Here is a 26,558-nt window from a genome sequence, read left to right as displayed (position 1 = left end):
TTAAATTTTCTTCTTTTCTGGTTGTTCAGTAGGCTCTGACTTCGGTGCAGGAAAAGCTTGATGATACAGGTGTCTGTGGGTTGCTGCTGCGCTATAAAGCTTGTATAAAGCCTAGGATATAAGAATCGGGGTTATAAGACATTGAGCACACAGGTATAATATTTCTCTATTTAGCTTAGAGTACTACCTAAAATTCAGCATGCTGAAGTACTTTTCAAGCACGTATTTTGTATATGGTGTGTCTGCATGTGTACATGAGTGTTTGTGGTGTATGCATGTGTACATGAGTGTTTGTGTGTGGGTGTGGAGGTCACATATTCACAGGAGGTTGGGTATCTTCCTCTATTGTTCTTCACATTATAAACAAGGCAGTCTCTCACCAGATTTGCCAGTCTAGCCACCAGGCTTGCCCCAAGAATCCCACCTCTATCTTCTAAGCATAGGGATTATCAGTGGGCCACCACTCCACCTGGAATTGCAGTGGGTGTTGGAGATCTGAACTCAGGTCCTCATCCTTGGATGGCAAGTGATTTACCCACTGAGCCCTCTTCTCAGTCCCAAATTGATATATCTTTATATCGTCACCCTCTATCAAACACTGACTAGATGGCTGAAGAGATGGCTTAGCTGATTAGAGCACTGGTTGCTCTTCAAAGGACTTGGGTTCAATTCCCAATATCCACATAATGGTTCTTTACCAGTAATCCCAGTCCCAAGGGATCGGATGCCCTCTTCTGGCCTCCACTGGGTACTGTATGCATGTGATACACAGACTTTACATACAGCTGAATTCTCATACACATGTAAAACAGAGCAGTGTCTTAGTCCCGTCCTCTGTGCTGCTGGTAGAGCTTATCAAGCCTTTACCCTCTGACCTCACTTCCTTTATCTGAAACATCTTTTAGAATACTGCCTCTCAGCCCAGTAGCTTTCCATGTCCCAAATGTGTGGACATCTCACATTGAAATATTGCTAGTTTAAGACAACTTAGATCTGTAACCTCCTGCTGTGAATATTTTCCAGAACTGGCTACTTTTCCATTCTTATATGTGTGCTAGGTCAGCTAAAGGGTTCTCACTCCACCTCAGCTGAGCTCCCTTATTCCATGTGTTCTCCAGCAGTGTCTCCACTACTCAGTTCTGACTGCACAGAATCTCATTCAGAAGCACCACCTCCAAAGCCTTCCATCACTGAAATGACCTCCTCTGATTATTCCTTGTATTATTTTAATGGTGTTTGAAGCCAAAGAATTTTCGGGCTTTTCCTGAGATAACGTTTCACTATTGATCCAGGATAGCTTCAAATTTATGACCCTGCTTCCACCTCCTGAGTACTGGGATGGCAGGCATGTCCCCCCACAGCCTGCATTCACATATTCACGTGTCACAGTTTGGGGTAGTCCTAAGTATCTTCATTTCTGCCCCCCTTGGCTAGTGTGTAAGATCTGTCTCTCTGCCACATACTGAACACCCAATTCCGACAACGTGTTCTGGAGTGTGCAGCTTTTGAATATTTTGAAGAACTGGGTAAAAGATTAAGATCTATACAGCTATTCTCAAAAACCTTTTGTGATTCTACATAGATGTTTCCTTTTTAAAGATAATTTACTCATTAGTGTATTTACGTATATGGATGCTTTGTCTGCATATATGCCTGCACAGCAGAAGAAAGCAGTCAGTCCCATAGGACTACAGTTAGAAACAATTGTGAGCTGCCGTGTGGGTACTGGGAATTGAACTCTGTGTTATCTCTCCAGCCCTATAGCAGCTTACTTAGCACTAAATAAGGACAGTGCCATGTTCGGGTCTGTAAACATGGTCAGTACAGCTTGGTGTCACCCTAGGTCTGGTGCACTCTAATCCTAGGGTACTTAGCTTAACTCCATTTCTCTTCAGGTATTAAGTTCCCTACCTAAGGTTTATGTACAAGCTGAAGTTTGTTTTGCTCTGTAGTGAATTTTAGTTTACTAAAGCCCCTCCTCAGTGGGATCAGATTGTATTCCTGCTGGCTTCACTGTAGAACTGCAGGGGACACTATGATGGTCAGTCTGTATTGTCAGCCATAGGATTTAAAATCATGATGGAAGCACCTTTGGGCATGTCTATGCCGTTGTTTCCAGGAGAATTAGCTCGGTAGTAACACCCACCCTCAGTGTGGCCAAGACTACTTATCCTGTGGGTTATGGTCTCAGACTAAACGTGAGTAGCTGTCTTTCTGTGCTCCTGCCACACCCCTTCTCACACTAAGCCAATGAAACCTTTGCTCCTGTATGCTTCTGCCTGTCTAGTATTTGACCAATATAGGGAAATTAAATAGGGCAACGTGAGAGCTTAAAACATGAACGCTACTCAGGACCAAAATCAAACACCCTTTAATGACACTTTTGTTCAAATTAAGTTCTACATAAAATTTGGAATTAATTTACATTTTAGAAAAGTATTTTCTAAGATTATACTCTAAAATATCCTTTAATATCTAGTCAGCTATAAAATAGGAATATCATGTTTACAAAGAATATATCTGTTAATTTAAAAATGTTAACTTACCTCATTTGTGCTTCCCTGTAGCAAAGGCAATTTTAAAAGAAAAAAGTGTTATATCTTCCTTAATTAATAATATAATTTTCAACTTCATTTGCAATATCAATTGTGAACATTAAAAAAATATTCCTGAAGATTTTTAAGTTTAGATTCCATATTTTAAAGAACCCAATTCTGTATTTCAGATAGGTTTTAGCACTGTGTTCTAGAAGGTTTTGAGGTTTACACAGATAATGCATTTTAGCCTTGTGTGCATGAGAGACGCTAAGATAGTGAGTAGCGTGGGAGGCAGCAGTTTGTTTCAGCTTTATTTATCCAAGGCACACAGCTCATCAGTTACCCTTCTGTTACAGAGCACAGACAAGTGTGCTCTTCGAGCTGCGATGTGTGTGTGCTACTACTAGCTACCTCTAGACCACAGTGGTCAAAAGCTTAAAACATAAAATTGTATGGGCCCCTATAATTTCCCTACATTCTCAGTAAGTAGCTGAAGAGACTTCTGAGTTAGTAAGTTACTATTTTTTTCTATATATTTACCACTATCTTTCCTGTTCTTAGTTATTTGAACATCCTGCCATGGCGGCCCTGACGCCCTCAGCTGAAGCTAACTAGACTAACAGGGCCCATCAGCTGACCCACAAGCAGCTCCTTCAGAAGCTGACCATGGCCTCATGCTGTGGCTTAGTGCAGAAGTCTAGTAATTTGATCCTTACAGGGAATAATATATAACCAAGTGATTGTAGTTCACATATGCCCCTCACAAAGCCAGTGCTAGACAAGTGCTAGGTTAAGTTTAACTTGGGGCCACAGCAGCTAAATCAATGTTTTCTCATACACTATCTACACTATTAACTTCTAACACTACTAACGTTTTAGAACCAGAAAGTAAAAATGCTGTAAATGTATGTTTTAAATACTAAAACGTCAATTAGAAAGCAGTTGTGTAGGACTTACGGTATTATCCAAATCTTAGCATATTGTAAAGTTTTAAAGAATGGGTCCAAGTCATGTTCACCTGCGTATTTTTGACACTGAACGTACACTAATTACACAGTATGTACATAATTTAACGAAGGAAAGTTGAAGGTGCTCTTACCTGGTCCCACAGAGCTGCAGCTACCTGGTCGATTACGGCACCCAGCTCTCGATACTCGCCAGAGTAGCGGATGTACGCCCAGGTGCACAGGGTGATGAGCGTCAGTCCCATGATCATGTTGCACAGGCTAGCTATGATGTCCAAACCAATGAATCCCGTCACACCAGCAATCACATACGTGATAAAGATGACGACAAACAGTGTGGCTGGGGTACGAGCAGCATGGAAGATATTTTTGCTGTCATTGTGCTTAATGTACTGGATGTACAGTTCGTCTATTTCACTCTCCAGCTGCTGCAGGTAACGCCGGCTGAACTCTTCCCCTCCCATCTTCTTCACGCCTCTGAACAACTTCACAGACTCTTCTTTCAGCTGCAGATGCTTGGTTTGCAGGTCATTTGGGGCCAAAAATGGTTTGTCACCACCACAAATCTATGTCAGAAAGAGAGGTTCTGTTTATGCGGTAGGGAGTAAATTAACGGCTGTGTCTAAAAGCTTCACTATTAGCATCCTTTTCTCGGAGTACACTGGAATGCTTCATAAGGATGACAGGCAGGGGTGGTCCATACTCCTGTCACCTCATGACAACGCAGCCAGAACAGTGTTGTCAGTCATGGCACAGCTAATATGAACAACCTATCAAACTGCTACTGTTTAAAGCAGAACACACACAAGTACATGCAGCACAGAATTTCATAATAAATGAGCATGTTTACTACACTATACTCTATTTTAGAGCTCATTTCTACTTATTAAAAAGTTCACCGCAACAGTCTTTTGTGTTAGGCTAACTACAACTTTGCACTTTCTGTATTTATGTATTTTGATTGCATCAGAAAACAAGCTGACAAGTTGAATGACTGACCTTTCTCAGAGAGGGCTGAAACTATCATCAGTCCAAACTAGTTATCTCCATATCCATGAGGATCAGCTATCAAGTACGGCCAGTATACTGCCTTATATAATAAAGGCTTTTTATGTTGCTGTTTGTTTCTTTGTTTGTTTGTTTCTTGAGACAGGATTTCTCTGTATGGTCCTGGCTGTCCTGGAAGTAGCTCTGTAGACCAGGCTGGCCCACCTCAGAGATCTGCTTGCCTCTGTCTCCCAAGGGCTGGAATTACAGGCTTGCACCACCATGACTGGATAATAATGTCATTCTTAATTCCCTTCTGTCTCTGTCTCTCTCAACAGGGACTCAATGTTACAGCCCTGTGCTCTGTAGACAGGCTGGCCTCAAATTCATAAGAATCCACCCGCTTCTGTGCCTAAGTCCTGGGATTAAAGGTGTGCCACCATGCCCAGCCCTCCTCTTTTAAAACAGGAAATAGTATCTATGACTTAAACAAGTTCTTTACGATGACATGACCCAACACAACTGCCAACTATGTGCTCACAGAATGAACACAAAGTGAAGAAAACTGCTTATATTTCAGTTTTTCTAGAAGTCAGATAATACTGAAGTAATTTTGACCAATAAAGTTTAATTAAAATAATCAAGTATAAAACTCTTAAAATATGAAGTATATTTTTCTTAACATTTGCACTGGTTTGCTTTAAATGGAACCAAGTGAATATTTTCTTAGACTGAGCAGAAGCACATTAAATGTTCTTGAACTATACTTTCAAGTTTTTAGAAAGGTACAAGGTAGGCTGGGGAATGGCTCAGTGGGTAGAAAAAAATTGCTTATGCAAGCATGAGGACCCGAGGTCAAATCCCAGCAAGCACGTAAAAAACAAACAGAAACAAGACAGTTGGTCACAGTTGCACATGCCTATAGCCCCAGCATTGAGGGGTGAAGGCAAGCAGTCCTGTAAACTCACTGGCCCAGCTTAGCTTCAGCTCGAAGTGAGACCCTCTCTTCAAGGAGTAGTGAGCAGCAGAGGAAATTACTCAACAGTTTCCACTGGCTTTCACATGTGCGTGGACACTGACCGCCACACACAGGCATATACATAAAACATTACAAGGGGATTTTCAGTTCACCATGTCCTTAACTCTGGCTACAATTTTAATATTGACAATATATCTGATTATTCTCTAATTATATACCATGTTTCTCTTGATTGTAAGGTTCCACCAATTTTAGATGTCACTTTGATCTTACATTTTTACGAGAAAATGACACTTCTCACATTAGTTAAAACTAAAATGAGAAAATATACTACATAAAATACTGGTTCTTGAGGGTTGATTTTTGTTTCCTACACGTTTTCGGAGAAATGTTGAGACTGCAGAATTAAGTACGCACAGTGGAGAGAGCAGCATGTTATTTTTAAGCACTAACTCTGCCAGGGTGGCAATGTGGCCAAATAATATGTCAATAAGAATATTTTCTTCAGTTTCATTTTTAAGTGTTTTTAAAACTGTTCACTGTGACTGGGTAGTGGTGGTGCATACCTTTAATTCTAGCACCCAGGAGGCAGAGGCAGGCAAATCTCTGTGCATTTGAGGCCATCCTGGTCTACAGAATGAGTTCTAGGATAGCCAGGGCTAGGGCTACACAGAGAAACCCTGTCTAGAAACCAAACCAGACCAATCAAAAACTGTGTATTGTATATGTGTTTTTTCCTTAGGTTAGGCTTGAATTCATTAGATAGGCCAGACTGGCTTCATCTGTGTGGCAATTCTTCTGACTCAGCTTCCCATGCCCATTATTTTTAAAGTCTTAAGAATATATGACATGTGATACATACATACATACATACATACATACATACATACATACATACATACATAGTAAAGTCAACTCTTAGCATATATATATATATATATATATATATATATATATATATATATGGTGTATTTGACAATTAAAAAAGGGTTCAAAGATGAAATACTGTTTTTTTTTAAATCCTGAGTTCTTACCTCTTCCATCTTCTTGTTGTATGTATCCTTGGCAGTTGCAACAGCTGCTAAGTTGTTAGCTTCTGCTGTGGCCTTGGGACAAAGTACATGTTATTAATGTGAAGTGAGTCGTATGCATCAGATTATCACATGAAGAAATGCAGCAGGACTAGCCACCAAGGAACTGAAACAAGTGTTTCTACTACATATTTAAATTATTGTTAGCTTTTAAAGATGCATAAAACCTAGATTTTTACTTAATAAGCCATAATGCTAAAATGAATGTGTGGATTGATGCTAAGGTGATACGTGATTGGACAGTAGAGAGGTAGGTGGAGAAAAGGTAGGAAGATGGAGGAGGAGCAGAGATTGGGGGAGAAATGAAGATGGAGCTTGAGAAGGGCGATCTGGACCCAGGTGAACTTAATTGGCGCTAGGTAGATATGAATATTTTTAGGGATTCTATAGGTCTTTTATCTCATATAGAAGGGCAGTTTGTATCTTTATCTATTGTATTTAATCTTATTGTGTAGAAGGTTTGTGGATTGAGAATCTAATATATAAACCTACAATACAAAGCAACCGGGCTTTCGAGTAATGTTTGTGCTGGGTAGCGGTGGGAAGAAACACGCTGGGGCAGTAGTATCCTCCAGGGCAGAAGCGGCAGGGAGGTGGAGTGAACCGCCCGGGAAGGGAGTCATGGAGAAGGCAGCAGAGTCTGCGCATTCAGCTCTATTAAAGTGGCGCTCTCGGAGAGAGACCTCAGGGGGCCGACAAATTTTAGTATTTATTGCAACAGGAATGTTCATTTGGATAACTTTTTCTCTTAGAAGTATATTAGTCTTATCTCAGTAACTTTGGTGGGAACCAGTGCACCAGCCAGAACATGATGAAGTCTGTCTCTAGACAGGTTCAGTATAAAGACGGGAAAAAGTCTTTGGGACAAAATGGATCTCAGCCTAGTAAGTAAAGCTGTTGTGTGCCATGGAATGTTCTGGTGGACACGTGAACAGGTGGTTAGGCAAGGAAATCTTCAGATGGTTATGAGCAGGAAAGCTTGGCTTCAGAGACACATATGTTTTTAAACACCATGACTTCCAGCAAACACATACCTGTAACATGGACTTGGGATGTGGCAATTCTTCACCTTGGTAGATCTTTATGTATGCCTGAGACAAAAGAGCAAAGGACAAAGACTCAGGCCAGCACTTTCAGGCAACATTTCTCCTCTATTGTTTTGACAGCTCAGCTGTTAGCGCCTTCTGAACTGCTCTTCTCACTTCTATCCACAATGCCCTTCCTCACAAATGCTCTATACCTTTCCCTTCAAGCTTTTCTCAAACCTCTCCTTCTAACAGCAGAAGCTCACAGGGCTGACCTGCTCTGAGTTCATGAAGCCCTGAATCCAGACTGTAAGTCTGGCTACACTGTTAGACCAGAAACTCAGAGAAAGCCATTGTTCAAAGTGATAAAGGAAAATAGATCACACAAAAAGGCATTTTATATGGTAATATACCAATTTTGAAAATTGATATTTAATCATGAAGCACTTCACAAATCAAGCTAATGTCTTCATTATATAGATAAGAGGTAAATACAAATTTAAAGTAATTCTCTTTAAAATGCCAACAGTACAGGTAACAGTTTGAAGAATCTTTTTCAGGAAGAAAATATAGTTGCTTTTGGACAATCTTAAAGGTGAAATTCAGCACTGGGAGGCTCTGGAAAGGACCCCCATAAAGGTTTGTTCAACTCTGAAACATTTTCATTTTGAGTATAGTTCCTTCCTCAAAAAATACTTTATTTCCTCACAAAGTGACTTCTCTTAGGTGTGTCATAATTTTAAGGACTTTTTATGGGTACCTTATACATTTGCTCATGGAATTTTTATGTAAAGGACGTATATTCCAGTGCACATCAAGGGGAAATGCTCACAGACCTCTAGAACTGAGAGTGGTACCTTGAAGTACTCCAGCAGACCTCGGCAGGTGATTTTATTCCCATTGATCTCCTTAATATCTAGGCTCTCGGGACTAAGGAGCCACGGAATCAGTATTTTCAAGTTTTTGATGAATTCGTCATCTATTTCTACAATTAAGGAAAGGAAATTCGCCATTATTTTAAAACTCCACTCCAGTCTTCCCTCCTTCAGAGTAACCCTCTTCGCTGCCTCCACGGCCAGGCCCCGTGGCCACACTGCCACTTACTTTCCCATAACCTAGCAACTCTGGAGACCTGCTGCTGGGGAGTCATTCCATATGCCACACTCCACCCCAATTACATGACTCAGATCTAAAAGGATTTCTTTATGTTAAATGTTAAACATTTTATACCCATTTATGTAAGCACCTCGTGCAATCTGAGACCTTTGGGGTCTGATGGTTATTTATAGAGGCTTAAAAGGGGGGAAGTCTGGGTGTGGGGTGTGCACCTATAATTTCAACTGCTTCTGGAACTGAGGCAGAATCATTTGAGTCTTAGTGTCGAGGTCTATCCGGGTTAATAACAAGCTCAGGCCCCACCCCCGTCTCACTATGTAGGTCAGTGATTGGCAGGGATCCCCTCATCTCTGTCTCCTAGATGCTCAGGTTAGAGATGTATGTTACCACAACTATTTGGGGTGGCATTGAGGGGTGTGTATTTTGGACATGATTGAATGTAGCCCAGGATGGTCTCCAACTTGTTATGTAGCCAAGGCTGGCTTTGAACTCACTCCTCTTCCCACCTCCTAATTTCTGGGTTTAAAAGTATGTGCCATCAGAGCCAGCTGAGACCACACTGCTAACAAAAAAGTATGGGGCAGATAATTCATGGCTTGTAATGCACTGACTTCAAACTGTCCCAAATTCTCCTGCATTTCTGGTGCCTGTATTAGAAGTATTAAAGCCAGGCAACCTGCAGATCAGCAGACTCCATTATCTATCTGTTCTTACCTGTGCCTTCAAGCTTAACATACAGACTTAGTAAAGCTACAGAATGCAGATGGTCAGGTGAGTCCTATACATGGACAACTTTGTAAGGCATTTTAAATTACATGGAATGATGTGCACACTATGCAGGAGAGGTGTGGCCAGTGAAATTATTAGTATAGAGTATCTAGAATATATCAGTTCTTAAATGTCTATATAATAAAGTTTTCTCCTAAAACTGTCCAAACCTTTTCTTATTAAACTGGAATGGAATAAAAATATACATAGGTCCACTAAACCAATACTAAACCAAAACTGTTACTAAAGCAAACAGCATATTTTGGCATGATGTGCTCAGAGGATAGTGTTAGACATCTGCTTTGCCTGAAAGCATTGCTAACAATTCTAATTATGGGTCTAGAAAATAACATATGCATAATAGACACTAGTGTGATGACCTGTTACAGATGTTAGGTGACCACAGTAAACTCACAATCTGGAACATTCTTAGGTAAGTTCAGATCAGTTTGCAGAGGGCTCTGTGAGTGTTTAGTAGATGTATATGGTGGACAAACACTTAAAATGATTGTGTATTTTTATCATTTCTTCAGGAAGTTTTGCCTCAAGAGAGCAAAGGGAATCCAGGGGTGGAGCCAATGTGATAGTTACCTTAGTTACCAAATAGACACTTCACAGTGTATACTTTATAAATAACTCCACAGAGTGGGTGCACTAGCATAGAATTTGGTCACAAACTAACAAAGGAAGGTAATTTCTTAAGAGTACCTGCCAGTCATTAGAAATAATCCCTTTCTCCTTATAAGGAACTGTATAGCTTTTGACTCTGAAGTCTAGCTGCTGCTAAGGAAGCTGTGGTTGCCAGGCTGTTCTATATAATTCCTGTTAATTAAGACCATTTATGATGTGAGCAGAAGTGTTCAAATCAGGGGCTGGTGAGATGGTTCAGTGGTTAAGAGCACTGACTGTTCTTCCAGAGGTCCTGAGTTCAAATCCCAGCAACCACATGGTGGCTCACAACCATCTGTAATGGGATCTGATGCCCTCTTCTTGTGTGTCTGAAGACAGCAACAGTGTACTCATATATAATAAATAAATCTACAAAGAAAAAAAGAGAAGTGTTTAAATTAGTAAAAGCCAGTTGAATGTCATGTGAATGAACATGACCCAACAGTTTTGACCTCTGGTTCCCAGTGTGAGAAGTTCCTTCATTTATAGGAGTTAAATTTCATCGTAACATTTTTAAGGACACTGGAAATACTGTTAAAGATGTTAATAATTGGAATGCTTTGTAGAACAATGGACAAATTATTAGCATTGGTAATGAGCTAGAAAGTTGTTTCTGCTTGCAAAATAAGAATCATGAGAATCTACTACCAAAAAATAAAGTTTTCACAATTGTCTCTACCCAGAAGACATTTGTTTTGCTAGAGATGCCAGCCCTCTGAACGACGCTATGGTTAGCCCACAGGGTAGAAACCATCACATAGTAAGATTCAGGATTTCCATGTTCATTGGTACTTTATTCATAAGACAGAAATTGGAAACAACTTAGATGTCCTTCAACAGAAGAATGAATAAAGAAAATGTGGTACATCTACACAATGGAGTATTAGCTGTTTAAAAAAAGAAATGAAATTTGCAGGTAAATGGATGAAAATAGGAAAAAAATCATCCAAGTGATAAAACATAGACCCAGAAAGACAAATGTAGTATACATTTGCTTATAAATTAATATTTGCTTTTAGGCCAATGATAACCAAGCTACAATCCAAAGAACCATAGAGGTTAGGTATAAAGTAAGGTATTGGAAAAACAGACAGATCTCCCTGGGAAACAGAAAGAGAAAAGATAAGTTGCAGATACATGGGTAGGGACTGGAGTGGGAGGATCAAGTGGAAAGGGGAGTGAAGGCACACTGCTGAAAACAACACCCACATCATAAGCTGTCTATAGGGAGCTTTCACCTCTACATGTTAGTGTCTTACAGGAAGGTACTCTGCAAACTATGAGGCCAGCCACAACCCTTTGGTCTACAACGGTGTTCTGCCTGCCAGATATGTTAGGGCCACCAACCAACACCTGATTTGACTGAAGACCTATACCTGACACTGCTTGGTTGACCAAGAACCCAAGGCTACATATCCCAGGATGTAGGGCAAAACCAAGTACTATTATTCTAAAAATATTAAAAACAAAACCAAAAGACAGACAAAAAACCAAGATAGCAATAAAATGACTCTTAATGACATTTTGTTATATTTATAAATACCTTGTTTGGCCATCATCAGAGAAGCTCCCCTACAGTAAATGGGAAGAAATACAGAGACCCACAGCCAGACATTATGCAGAGAGCGAGAGACCTTGGAACACTCAACTCTCCATCAAATTCTTCCCCTCAGAGCCCAGAGGACCATGGAAGTAGAGCAGAAAGAATGTAAGAGCCAGAGAAGATGGAAAAACACCAAGAAAACAAGGCCCTCTAAATCAATATGATTGATACACATATGAATTCAGAGACTGAAGCCATGCACACAGGGCCTGCATGTGTCTGTACCAGTTGGGATCTTAGAGCCCAGAAAAACAAGTGCACATATGCCCCATCCCTAACCTGGAAGCCATCTCTAAAAAACACTTGCAAATAACAATGCAGTTTCCTTCCAGGGCGTCTCACTGGGAAGCAGACAACCCTCAAGGGTAGGCTGTGTGCCCAGCAGTAGCTGCCAACAGAAAATGGACTCAAGGGCATCTTTGGATGTCCGGTCTCATAATGTCATGACAGGACTCTTCCTTTAAAGAATTATCTTATTTTAATTTATATGTTTCATTCTATACTTTTACCCTATAACTCCTCTGTATATATTACAGGATTCCTGAGTATGTGAACACATTGGTCTCTGTTTCCTGGGCTTTCTCTTGGGCTCTTTTCCTTCTCTTGGTTTCTTTTGTCCAAATCTGAGGTGTTAGTTTGGGTTTTATCTTATAATATTTTATTTTATTATCATCCCATAGATGCCTATTTATTTTCTAATAAGAGACATAAAAAAGGTGGACAGGAAGGGAGGTGGGGAAGAGCTGGGAGGAAAAGGGAAACCCATAAATAAGATACATTATGTGAGGAAAAAAATTATATTTTCGATAAAAGAAAAATAGATTCAGTGTTAGATTCCAAAATACTGTAGATAAAAGATTTTCAAAACTACCAAAGAAACCATTTAGATAAAGTAGGTCTGGTAGTTCAGACATTATGTGCACAAGGTCGATTTAGCAGCAGTCATACATGCAAACCTCATTAAAACGAAACTTTTAGGGTAACTGAAGCCAGTTTTCATTTCTCCCAGGACTAGCTAGTCAGCAAACTCTCAGTTGGCAGAGTTGTAATCAACTACAAGGGACAATGTACTTGGATGTACAGGCACAGCTGGACGGAGAACAAACTGTTACAAAGTAGCCATGAGATTCTTTTTCCTAACCCTTCCAGAGCTTGGGCACTGCAAAGTGCCTCAGGGGATGCGAGAGCTGCAGCTACTAGCTACTGTTACCAGAACAGACAGGTGGGTTTCTTTCTTCACCACAGGAACCCTCCTTGTTCAGGCCTGTCCCTCCACCCGGTACCCCTGCTTCTGCTTATGGCTCCCAACTCTAGAGAAGAGTAACAGGCTTTAAGGAAACCTGCTCACTACGTGCTTTATTCAAGACACACTGAACCCTTCAGTAATTTCATGATAGTGAGAGGGCTGTGTGTCCACTAGTGGGTTGGAAGTCACAGGCAACAGTGAGATTACAGGCTTCTGACATCTGTATGTTAGCATGATGTGCCCACTGCTGTCTGCTGTTGTAAAAAAAGGGGAAGGGGGAGACGAAGATTCTGTGAAAGTAACTTTTATTCACCTGAGGGAGGTAATTATTGTCTCGGGCTTTTCTTCCAGTCACACTGGGCCCCAAATATGAAAGTAACTATTATTTGCCTGACAATAGCTGTCTGCAAAGCTTGCTGTCTGCTAACCTGGACTTAGTCCTGGAAGCTTCTGGCCTCCTTATAATCTTATCTAGGCCCAGAGTGTTTCAGCCTCTGAGAGCTACTGCCGAATAAGATCACCCTTCCGTGTTCTGTTCAACTCAGCTGTTCTGGCTCAAACCCCTCTCCAAGATGACTGGTCTCTCTGTTTCTCTTTGTGTCTGTCTGTCTGTCTGTCTGTCTCTTGCCCCCCCCCCCCGCCTCTCCTGAACTGCTTTGTTTGGCCTTATACTAACTTTGGCAATATTAATTGTCCTGACTTCCTTTTCATTCTCTAGTTCATTCTCTCATTACCTCTCTTCAACCTGTCTCTGAAAACTCTCCTGGTAAAACTGTCAAATCCTTCTCTGATCTGTCACTTTGTCTGCCACTCAATTAGACATCACTTTCAAACATGGATACTTCCTTCTAAAAACTAAGTTTACTTTCACTGTTTGGGATAAAAGGTATATACTAAGGACATGTCTGTATTCCAACCAGAGGGATTAAAGGTGTCTGCTAGGGGCTGAGTCACAACACAACTAGAAACAGGATTTTTCAGTAAATAACACAATCTTGGGGTTCACAATGTGATCAAATATCCTATAACAAGATTCTTAGGTCTACAAAAACAAAGCTGGTGGCTTAGGAATTTAGAATTTTGATTATTATATCAATTGCCAATGTTAAAGATAAAAGTGTCAGATAATCTCATGAATGCAGGGGAAAATACTTTTGATGATCAAATCTGCTAGTTTCTAAAAATTGATACAACATATGTTGTTAATTTTAAAATCCCTCTGACAATAACTATGCTGAACAACAAAAGAAGTAATTTCACTGTTTCACCTGGTACAATGTAAGAAAGTCACAATAAAGACAAGAAAGCTTGAGTTCCATCCGCAGTGTGTTCAATAACAGGCTCACAAGTCAAATATCTAAAGACAGCCTTGCCTTTCTCAGGAATGTGAAACTCCATTTCTGAAGACCCTACCTCTACTCCCTTGCCCTTTCAAACATGAGTCAACCTCCGTTAGAGCAAATTACAGGCTGAAGAAGATATTAACTGCAAAACACTTAATGCTTGTTCTTTTGTTTTAAAGACATTGTTCTTACATAGAGTAGACATTGCCTTTTAGTGAAGTTTTTATAATTGTTACATTCTTCAGGAGCCATTTTAAAGAGTCTAGATTCATTTCAATACTGAATCCAGTGTTTGCTTTCAGTTCCTAAATAATGTATTTCAACACATGCAGCATTCCAAAGCCCAGATATCCTCCCATTTTATTCTAAGTAAGGGGAGCTGAGTACACACAGAAGCAATGTTCAGAGCACACATGAGAGGTGGGGGTGCTGCCCGCTGGTGGAGGCAAGGTCTGAGTGTGTGTTCACACTCAGCACCCCAGATCCCACAGCTGACTCAAGGGGAGCTCCAGCACCAAGCCTCATCCCCAGTTCCCTTCATCTGCCTCATGAGTGTGTAACTTAAGCCAGCAGCCACAAGCCTAATCGATTCCTTGATCTGACCAGCAATGAAAGTGTATTCATTAATAGGCTGACAAACCTTTTAGTTTTCCATCAAAGTTTGGGTTCGTAGCTACTTTTAAGCCAGGATGAGGTAGGAGAAAACAGGAAATGTTGGTAAAGCAGGAATGGATATGCTTTCTGACGTTCTGTAGTTCTTCATGCTGGTTCCCTGAGACCTGCAGAAATCATTCTGAAGTTAAAACTTTCTTGGGACATAAACTGAACAAAGGATTTCTGTGGCCTCCTATATTTGCTTTGCCTGTCTGCTTACACAGTGATAAAAACAGTATGATGAGGGTAGGATTAAAGGGCTGGATTTGTCTTACAGCAAATGCTTGGTGCAATCTATAAGCTTCTGTCTTCCTACCAAACAGCATAGCCATGTCTGTCAAAGTAACAGTCCAGTCTCTGGTATAATTCCTGCCATAGTTCTCTGTCTACTGCTAAGATAAGCACCACAGCCAAAAGCAGTTGGGGATGAAGAGGACTGTCTCCACCTCACTTTGTATTCCATCACCAAGGGAAGGCAGGCCACGATCTCAAGGCAGGAGCCTAGAGGTGGGGTCTGAAGCAGAGGCCACGGGGGAATACTGCTTACTGGCTTGCTCCTCATGGCTTGCTGAGCCTGTTTTCTTGTACTATTCAGAGCCACCTTCCCAGGGGTGACGCCACCCACAGTGGGATGGGCCCTCCCACACCAGTCATCAAGAACCTCCATCCCCAACTCTGGACAGACTTCCTACAGGCTAGTCTGATGGAGGCATTTTCTCAGTGGAAATTCTCTTTCCATGTGACCGTAGCTTAGATGTAGTTGACCAAACAAACAATCCCCCCAAACCAACAAAACAAAGCTAAGCAGCTCAACACTTAAATTCTTGACAGGCATCTGAATGTCTAGGTATTTAATATAACCCTATATAAATACTCACAGTCCATTTTAGACGTGTTTGAAAGTCTGTAGAAACCACAGAATAACACTTCTCTAAACTGACAGGAAAAGTGAATCTAGACCTTTACACTGTAGTCTTGAACTGTTTTGAGTCTTCAAGATAAAAATTTTGCCTTTAGGAACAAGTTAATGTTTTATTATAACTAATTAGTATTTTGTATCAAATCACTGACAATACTTAAAATTACAATTCTGTGGGTTATTACAAATCTATCTTGAATTGTTTATAGAGTACTCTGAGGGGTGGGTGAAATTGTGGCTCCTGAGTATTCAGGAAATCATCTAACAGAGGCCCTCTGGCTTGGTTCTGGGTATATGGCATGCACCTAAATAGCTAACCAACCTTGAGGCGTTTTTCCAAGAACTTGGCACCACCATCAGCTCCATAGGAAAATTCGTATGGGAAACTCCAGTCTCGAACAAGAAATATCAGACTCTGAAAGTAGTAAGCAAGGGTGGGTAAGAGTGCTTGGAGGCTGCAGACCTCTGCTTTTTACTGGAGCCCATCATGCTATTGCATCATAACTTATCATCCTGTGACATTCAAAGCAAACACCAGCTTCTCAGCTGTCCATATGACATCACCATACTTCCACTAAGTGGGAACAGCCAGCTTCATTCCAACTCTAGGATGAATGCATCTCACTGAGATGTGAGACAGTCAGTACCCACCAGAAGCTGGCTGAATGGAGCTATAATTAGATTTTGTGTGGTGTGTTCCTATGAGTCAGTCTGTGTGTGTGTGTGTGTGTGTGTGTGTGTGTGTCTGTCTGTCTGTCTATCTGTATGTATGTATGTATGTATGTCTCTCTCTTTTCCCCTCTCTCCCTTCCTCTTTACTTCCCTCCCTCCTTCTCTCCCTCTCTCTATTTTTTTATGCAATGGCAGAATATGTGCATAAGATACCAGACTGGTTTTTTAAAAATATTAATACTTTTGAGAGAATTTCACTATGTAGCCTAGGCTAGTACTGAACTTACTGTGTAGACCAGGTTGTCTCTGAACTCACAACAATCCTCTTGCAAGCATACTCTATGTACTTGCTGGTTTTGTGTGTCAACTTGACACAGTTGGAGTTATCACAGAGAAAGGAGCCTCCCTTAAGGAAATGCCTCCAAGAGATCCAGCTGTAAGGCATTTTCTCAATGATCAGTCAAGGGTGGCAGGGCCCATTGTGGGTCACAGTGCCATCCCTGGGCTGGTCTTGAGTTCTATAAGAAAGCAAGTTGAATAAGCCAGGGGAAGTAAACCAGTAAATAGCATTCCTCCATGGCCTCTGCATCTACTCCTGCCTCTAAGTTCCTTCCTGTGTGAGTTGCTGTCCTGATAAAAGTCAATGTGGAAGTGTAAGCTGAATATAACCTTTCCTCCCCTACTTGCTTCTTGGTCGTGATGTTTTGTGTGGGAATAGAAACTCTGACTAAGACACTATAACGGCTTCTATTTTTTTCATTTCTTCTTAAAGGTTTATCTTTGTGTCTGTGTGTCTGTGTGTCTATGCATATCAGGTGTAGAGGTCAGAGGATAACTGGTGGCAACTGGTTCCTTTTTCCTACTGTGAGTTCTAGGGACTAAACTCAGGTAATAAGCCTTAGCAGCAAGCACTGCCACTCTTGCCAGCCCTCTGCCAGCTTTCCTCTAAATTAAATTATTTTATTATTTGTATATAAATAATAACATTCATTTATTATTACAAAAGTATAAAGTCCAGATAAGAAAATTTTAAATACATTCTAAATCTCAAAAGCAACCACAGCTAACACTTAGTAAACAGTTTATGTACAAGGAGTAGCTCAAGGGAAAAAGAAAGACAAATCTAATTTATTTTAAAAGAAAGTGTCTTAACGACACACCCAAGTGAAAAACATTACAATAAAATATAATTGAAATTAAATATCTATAGACATAGGGGTGGCAGTTAAGATAGTAATGAGCTTCAAGTAACTGATTTTCTACCACCAGAAGTTCACAAATTATATGCTCACTTTAAAATCTGTGTTAAAATATATTTTATACAAAAAATCGCATATAATGACATGTCTGAAAATAATTAACATATTTTCAGAAACTGAGCATTCCATGTAATCAGCACCTGGATGGACAAACAGTGTCTGCCGCTTCAGGAGCACCAACCCCTGCTCTCCTCCCTCGCCCCTGCCTAAAGGGCACCACAGTTTTGACTTGAGAAATCATAGGTTAGTTTTGCTTGACTTCATCTAACCTCATATTTGTGAACTTTACCATACTGTTGCATAACCTTATCATCACAGTCATCACTGCAGAGCATCCCATTATGTGGGTAATTATTTATTCATCCTGATATATATATATATGAGCAAAGTTGATGGTTCAGTCTAGGCATCTGTTTTTAAGGACATATTTGAACCTTCACTTCTTGCCATGGGAAAATTCGCCTTCTCAGACTTCCTCTTATCTTTCTTTATGTCTCCTATTTATTTTTCAAGTAATAACTTTTGAAATAACAATAAAAGAAGTTTGAGTATAAATAAGAGTACAATGAACACTGGCAGCTCTACCAATGTCAGCAGTATATGAAACGTGTCAGTACATGTGTTGATGTCCGTATAAAATACTTAAATGATCTAATGCTGGAAAGATCATTTATGTGAATGTCCATCATAAAATATGTGAAATTAATCATAGCCTCTGAAGGAAAAACTGATTTGGAATCAGTGGTCAATAAATATCTGAACTTTCTTTAATGTGTTTAATCGATCAATTTCAGTTTTAACTTCCGTTTCAGGTAGAGAGAAATCTAGAAAATACTTTGAAACCGTATAAACAACTTTTTCAATAGGTGAGTAGATATGCACTGTCTGAAGGAGCAGTCACTTTCTCTGTTCCAACTAGTCTACTAGTTAAACCCTCAGGTAGAATAAATGGTTAGGCCAGGTGTGGTGGGAAATACCTTTAGAACCTGCAGGCCTTAGGAGGCAGAGGCAGGCAGGTCTCTGTGAATGCAAGGCCACCTGGTCACATAGTGGGTTCCAAGCCAGCCAAGACTGAGATCCTGTCTTAAAAAACAACAACATACACAGTGTGTGTGTGGGGGGGTGTGGGTAAAAGCATTGAAAAGTATTGAGAGCTACATAAAATTTCTTAAAACTCAGCTCTGGACCAAGGTTTAAATTCAACTTTCCACAGCCAGCTGTTTTAAGCAGACTTGGGGCAGTGCAGCCAGCTATTCCTTTGCTACGAAACCCTTCAAGAGAGGTGCTTCTTTGGAGGTCATCAGAAAGGAAAGAACTCCAGAGACAGCATGTCTGGTGGAGAAAAACTGAGCGGAGAGAATACAGGGTGGTGAGTTCCAGACAGCAAAATGAACTGAGGGGCAGCATTCTAGTTAGTGAATTTAAGACTCTGATTTTGAACTCAGTAGGTTTCCTTATGCTAAAATTATGTACAAATCTTAGTGTATGTACCATGACCATTGGTGGACAATGTTGACTATTAGTCATTGTTTGTCTGAGGAGTTTTTATGTAACTCTAGGACAAGAAAAGCAAATGACAAAGCTGCTGTCCTTCAGACCTGCAGGGTTACTAAATGAGGTAGGATATGATCATTAAAATACAGGATCACAGATTATAGTTAAACAAGTGCTAGGAATAAGGAACAGGAAGAGAAGGTGGTGGCTGGATTCAAGGCCCTAGACTCACGCCTGGACAGAGATTAGCTCGTGCTGTCATGGTAAGTACAGCAGTATTTAGCCTCCCACAGTGAGGACTGATCTGTATGATGTATAAAATGCACTCTGCACTGTGCCTGGCACAGAACGAGCTTGGGCTCTGTGGTCATCTTGGCCTGGCAGTTACATTCCATAGCCGAAATGTGGAAACTGAGAACTCTGGCCTGAACCTTGACCTAACTCTGTGCTGCCAAATACTTAACTTTAATTCATGAAGCTCTGGGATCACTCTGCTCTCTGGACAGAACCTAGGTAGGGCCCCAAGAAACTGTCCTTCCCTGTGGCCCCATCACACACCAATCCCTCCCCACCCCTAGCAGGCAGACAGTAGCCTCTCTTTTTCTCAGTGAGGTCAGGTATTTCTCTTGCATTATTTGGCATCTCCAATCAGCACAGATTTTTGCCCAAGAATGTTTTATTTCAAAGTGACTTCCAAAATTCCTTAGAAGTGATTCAAACCATCTAATTGTTTGTGCCATGTATTTCCTTAACACACACACACACACACACACACACACACACACACACACAAAAGCAAGCAACTGTCAGCTTCACTGAAAGCTCACTGGGACTAATTAGAGCATAATTATGTCTCCACTCAGATGAGTGTGAAAAAAAAAAAACAGGGAGGATTAAATTCTGTTCTGATGTCAAAAGCACGAGTGGGACTTGAGTATGTGGAAATGGTTAATAAAGGCACTGTGGAGGGGCCAGGAAGCAGCTCAGGGAAGAGTACTTACTTGCCTGGTGTGTGTAAGGTCCTGGATTCCATGTATAAGAGAGAGAGAGAGAACCTGGGAAAGACTAGGAAAGGGTAACTGAGAGAATAAAGAACTGACACTGAGGAGATGCAGTCAGGGGCTAAATGTCATCAGTCCTCACCTGAGCATCTGAAAAAGCCAGCAAGGCCTCTGACAGTAAGTGAAGTTCATGCCAGGAAAGCCTTTTCTTTTTAAGGACTTAACACCCGTAATTCTCCTACTATACGTAAACTTGAATTTACTGAGCACCTGGATAAAGACACAGAACTCCATCTCTCGGTACTGGACCCTCCCTGCTGTAGATGCATAGCTGGGTACACATAGTGGCTGAAACAGACCTTAGTCATACTGTGCATGACCTGGACAGTTCAGCTTCCTCTTTCCCACCACTGACTGCAAGGTAAGAGGGTATGATGCTGAAATGATTTTAGTTCAAGCATTTCTGGGAAGGATGCTTTCCATCCATCGCCAAGGCTGTGGTCATCATCTCTTCTTTAGCTGCACGGCCACAGTTCTGCCAGCTCTTCCTACCTGTCTCAGGTCACCAGGCTCAGAAAGGCCTAGAAGTCAGCAGATTTATCTAGAAGTCTGGCCTAATCAGATGAGGGTTCAGAAATATCATGGCCTCTATTTAAGTTTATGACAGCTATATCAGCTTTTGTAGACTGGCTACTACTAAACACACCTACCATCCAGACATGCAACAGTATATACAACATTGACCCAAGTCAATCTTGAGACTGTGAATCAGTAGAGAAGTATTTCTATGTCCTTGTAACCTACATAATGAGAGGGTATAAAATGGCTAAAAAGTAAGCTCTTGGATTATGATAGCCAACATTTAATGGTAAAATAGAGGGCATCTTGAAATCCATATTCCAGCTAAAGGGTGAATCTTCTCAGTATGGATCCAATGATAAAAACTTATTGCTACTACAGCCCAGTCTGAGAAGCTGAGTAACACCCTCTGTGGGAGCCACAAGAAACCGGTGGCTACATTTACCTGAGAACATTAGAAAAATTCAGACTTGCTTGAAGGTGGATTTAGAATGAACTTTAAATAACATCTGAAAACCTGAAAAATACCTACAATTAGTCACACAGACCCAGAAATTGTTCATCCATTGCAGATCAGTTTAGAGCCAGGCAGGGCTCATGAAAACTCAAATGACCAAGGAAGCAACATTCACGGACATCAACAGTGATGAATCACTCGTCACATCTGACCAGAGATTTTCACCAGGGTCTCAGGACTGGAGATTAGTTTTGATCAAAAGAAAGTTTTAATTACACCTTTTAAAGCTATAGTCAATGCAAAATGTTATAGGACAGACAACATCAAATGGCTCCTGTTGGGTTGCTATACATAAGATGGGAGTGCTTGCAGTGACTAAAACAATAGAAAAATAAGCAAGATCAGCTGCGGAGATCTCATTACCTCTTACCGTAGATTGTAATCTGTGTTACACTGCTTAGAGTTTGCTTCTTGGGATGTGCAAGGAACAGTTATTACAATTTGTTAAGTAAACTGAAATACCATCTAAAAGCTATTCTATGCTGTTATTTTCTACTTTTAAAATTACTCTATATACACGAGCATTTTGCCTGCATATGTGTCTGAGCACCACTCAAGTGCCTGTTACCCACAGGAGCTAGAAGACAGCACAGAATCCCCTGGGACTGGCATTTCAGATGGTTGTGAAACACCATTTACATAATGGGAATAAAACTTGAGTCTTCTAGAAGAACAGCCAGTGCCCTTAACTGCAGAGTCATCTCTCCAGACTCATTCTTATCTATTTTTCTATTCTAAATAAAATTATGTCACTAATGTTATATGTCCTGAGCACACTGTTATAGTATTTTATTATATATGTGTATAATGCATGTATTATATATTTTTTATCTTTCCTTTTAATTATATGATGCATAGTATCTTTTTGTTTTGAATTTAGTTGATTTAATCTCAAATTTTATTCAAAGGCTTTAGATTTTACTGCTTAATAAGTTTCTCATTTCAATTTCAAATAGATTAAAAACCCATACTTTAATGTTTAAGAAGCCATTGTTGATTCATTCAGTCAAAACTGTGGGGGTTTTGTTTTTGTAATTTTATGTATATAAATGGTTTTGCCTGCATTCATGCTTTTGTAACATGTGCATGCAGTACCCAGGGAGGTCAGAAGAGGGAGTTGGATCCTCTGGAACTGGAGTTATACATAGTTGTGAGTTGTGGGTGCTAAGAACAGAACCCAAGTCCTCTAGAAGAGCAGCAGAAGTTCTAAATGGAGGAACTGAGCCACTTCTCTATTCTCAGAAGAGACTGTTTTGTTTGCTTGCTTGTTTAAATATGTTTGGTGTATGTGTGGTGGTGAGTTGCAAATGTGTTAACATGCATGGTAGAAACCAGCAAACAGCTTTGGGTGTCATTCCTCAAGAGCTGTTCACTTGGTTTTTGAGACAGGGTCTTGTACTGGCCCAGAACTATCCAAGGAAACTAGGCTAGCTGGTCCTCGCTGCCAGGAGCAGCCTGTCTCCAAATACCCAGTGCTGGGTGTAGGAAGCAAAACTTAGAACAAGCACTTACCTGACTGAGTCGTTTCACCATCCCCCAAACTTTCTTCTTACTGATATTTCATAATGCCTACATGCTTCACCAATAAGCAGAATTCTCAAAAGGTTTTCATATTATTTGTTTTTAGGACACTGGCATTTTTCTTAACCAAAGGCATAATACCAGTGTGTCTGTCTGTCTGTCTGTCTGTCTGTCTGTCTCTGTTTCTAGAATTTACAATCTAGTCATTGGTCCTGAGGATAGAAAAGTCAAGAGAAAGCTTCCTGCTGCCATCTAACACTTTACCACCACCTAACGGATGAATTAAGACAGAAAGTATTGTGAACCACACTGAAGATTTTAAAGCAGGATTGGGTTTGTTCTCCCTCAGCACCTCCTCTATCTATCCTTACCTGGACGTTCGGGGCTGGACTGAGACTGTTTCTAAACAACCCTATACTAAACTCTTCAAGGAAATATCTCCTGAACATCTTGGATGCGATCTGATAGGAGACCCGTACACATGCACACTCTGAAGCCACCCAGATCCTCACTTGCACAACGGTGTCAGCAGTCTACAATCATTTGTCACTTGGCCCCAGAGCTCCTGTCAGTGTATTGTTTGCCACAAGAGCTCACTTTGTGGCCCCTTTTCAGCCATTGTTTACCCTATGGCTCATATTCCCTCGGATTAGGACCCACCTTGGATGTTATGTGTATCTGGGGCTTAGCTATGGCTTCCTTTGACAAGCCTGGGCTGAAGGAGCTAGCATTTAGATGGTATGGAAACTGTCTGAAGGTGTCTGAGGGTGTCCAACTCAGTTCTAACTCTTGTCCTTGTGAAGGGCTGGATTTGAAGGACAGAGCTCAAGTCAAGCTCAGATATTACTGTGATGTTGGTCACTGACCCCGGTGTTACTGGAGTTTTTAGGGCAAGTCTGACTAGATACCATCCTCTCAATACACCAGTAAAAGAGAAAACGTAGAGAAGGGGGACTAATTCAGTGTGGCTACACTGGAAAGGGGAACATATAAAAAGGTGAGTCTGGTGAGTACTGAGATGAGGTTTAGGCTTAAATACACGGTAAGAGCTATGCACAGTTAAGCAGTCCTGGAAAAGCACAGTCCTGCAGTTACCAGCCCACCATGGCCTTGACTATCCTGCAATGGGTTCCAATAAGCTGCCAGAACTATGTGAACTATCTTCCTAGAGGCCAGCTCCTCCTCTGGTGGCAGTAGGGCTTCAACCTTTTCCTTCTTCCAGCATGGGATTCCTTGGAAGTTTTTAATTCTTTGGGTCCTGGTGTTTAAAAGGTCTAATAGTTGAAGGGATGAACACAAGTAACCCTGACACAGTGGTTACACTACCATCTGCCTGGCTGCTTGCTGGTATAGTCAGACAGTGAGGATTAATATGTAAGAAAGGGGACTTTAAAAGCCTCTCTAGTGTCAGTCAACTAAATTCAGGGAAAAGCTGATATTCTCACATGAACCAGATATCTGACACATTTTGACTTCCCTACTCTATCTCGTCTTCATATCAAACAGCATGTCTTCTTCAGAGACAGGGTCTCTTCCTCACTATGTAACTCTGGCTGGCCTCGAACTCACAGACACCCATCTGTTTCATACTCACAGCAATCTTCCTGCCTTGAGCTCACAGAAATCCCCTGCCTTCCTAGTGCTGGGACCAAAGACAAGTACCAGCACAGCCCGACTGCAACTGCTTCTTGAATGAAATAAATCAAGGAGGAAAACTATGGCCCTGGCTAAAAGTATAGCTACAGATTCCATGAAAATCCAGTAAGAATTTTCCAGCATTCAGCTTCTACCCACCTGGAAAGGCTTCAGGAACGTTTCTTCCATTGCTAACCTGCCATACTCAGTGAAGAGCTGGGAGGAGAATCCAGGGAGAAGGATAAGGGAGAGAAAAGGATGAGATTCATTGGTTCGTTGGGTTTCTTCTATTTCCCAGCGGCAACACAGTGCTACAGTATTAAGATCACATGATAATCTCAGAAAAAGGCATTCATTATATAAAGCAGAGCTATAGTAATTACATATCTAAAAATTACAAACCTAGTACATTGTAAGAAGAAACTTCCACTTGAAACCTATCCCTCTTTCTTCTCCATGTGTATGCCTCATGTGTGCAGGCAACTGTGAGCACTGAGTGCGAAGCACTTGCTCCATGGGTAGATAAACCCTAGCCCTAGAACTCACGTCTTTGATATAACAAATGTAGAAAGGAAGCATATGTGAAAGGACTTTTCAAAGTAGGACTTGCCTTGGTTAGAGGACCATAACACATGTACACAATACATAGCACATGTAGTCCAAGGAAATTTAAATTTAGTCCAGTGCAGAATTAGGCATTTGGCTTTAAAAGTAGAAGATTAAATGTACTGTCTTCTCTTATTTTTTTAAATCACTTACAGTTAAGAACACAAAGCATGAGGAGAGGTTTTTTTTTTTTTAGACAAATGCACAATTTTAGTGAACACAGGTCTTCAGAGATGACTGACAGGACTCCAGGCTGGTCAATGTTTCCCCACCTGACACGGAATGGGCTCCTCTCACACATGGCTGAGGAACTGAGGGAGAATGCTGGTACCCACCCCCTGCTCCTTTACAGTAGCATCCCAGCTTCATTCTGCCATCCATACAGGGCAGTAAGAAGCAAGAAGCACAGCGTAATTACTAAATACTTGTTGGAGTGATGAGCTTGAAGCCTGGGTATGTCTAAAAAGCGACTGGTCCAGTGATGGTACTGTCATCACATTGTGTACTGACATAACTTAAATTCACAACAGCTTCAGAGTAAGGTATTATCATTTACAGAAAAAATTTAAATAATCAAAATATGCTGTCATCTCAGGATCACCGGCCCACACTATCCTCCTGTAGAGACGGATAGCTGCGCCAGGGTGCAATGGTGCCACTGCTCACTAAGAAAGTAGCTGGCTGCGTTATGACACTTGCTTTTATTATGGAAGCACGCCCTGCCATTATTCTATGTCTCATCTATTTGTCACAAACGATCAGTTTGGGTACCAAAATATGTGAGGGAGCAACGCTGGGGGGGACTCCAAATAGTGCGTCCAATGCCATGGGTTACTTTGCTCTACTGTCTTTTGTATCTAGTAAGGTTCCACATCTCACCACATGGGCTTGATACACATATTAAGTAAAACTTTATATAAAACACATAGAAAGAGAGCCATTGGAGGAATAGAGGCTTTGCTGCCTACTCAAGAATAACTTGAGCTGAGACAGAAGCAAATACTACTGCATACATGAAATCGTGTCTAGAACACATCTATTCTACTTGAGACTTCAACTTGTTGGTGAGTGGGAAGAAAACAGAACCCAGCCATGTGTTTTTACCCAACTCTGTCACTGACTGGCCACAGGAGTCTTGCCAAGTTACTTATCTTTCCATGCTTTCTCTCCATCCCTAAGATATGAAGGGTGGTCAGGCACCACAGCCTCTTTCAGAGCAGATCTCAAGTCAAGTTCCAAGAGGCCCTCATGCCTTCTCTAACATTTCTGACCACAAGGTCCACAAGAAAAAGTCTGGCTTATGCAGACACAATACCAACACATTATCAAGTTCTTCACTTTAAGATTTGACATTGCAATTTAGAGACTCTTC

The 26,558-nt window shown here is 40.9% G+C and overlaps 1 protein-coding gene across 1 annotated transcript in view; it reads right to left on the bottom strand.

Annotated features, from left to right (window-relative positions):
• ATL1 (atlastin GTPase 1) overlaps positions 1-26,558 on the bottom strand; it is a gene marked incomplete at its 3' end in the record, with an annotated part of 59,098 nt that continues 32,540 nt past the window's right edge. The window contains exons 6-14 of the mRNA XM_080909463.1: positions 24,740-24,796; positions 16,225-16,317; positions 14,970-15,108; positions 8,442-8,569; positions 7,594-7,650; positions 6,503-6,574; positions 3,637-4,068; positions 2,547-2,561; positions 1-111 (exon numbers count right to left, since the gene is read on the bottom strand). Coding sequence (XP_080765589.1) covers positions 1-111; positions 2,547-2,561; positions 3,637-4,068; positions 6,503-6,574; positions 7,594-7,650; positions 8,442-8,569; positions 14,970-15,108; positions 16,225-16,317; positions 24,740-24,796 — 1,104 coding nt within the window. The remainder of the gene's footprint in view (positions 112-2,546; positions 2,562-3,636; positions 4,069-6,502; positions 6,575-7,593; positions 7,651-8,441; positions 8,570-14,969; positions 15,109-16,224; positions 16,318-24,739; positions 24,797-26,558) is intronic.

This window comes from Micromys minutus (assembly GCF_963924665.1).
Source record: "Micromys minutus genome assembly, chromosome: 1".
In the NCBI taxonomy this organism is placed as follows: Eukaryota; Metazoa; Chordata; class Mammalia; order Rodentia; family Muridae; genus Micromys; species Micromys minutus.
The sequence above is the reverse complement of the archived record's forward strand: the minus strand, read 5'-3'. Positions and strand labels throughout refer to the sequence as shown.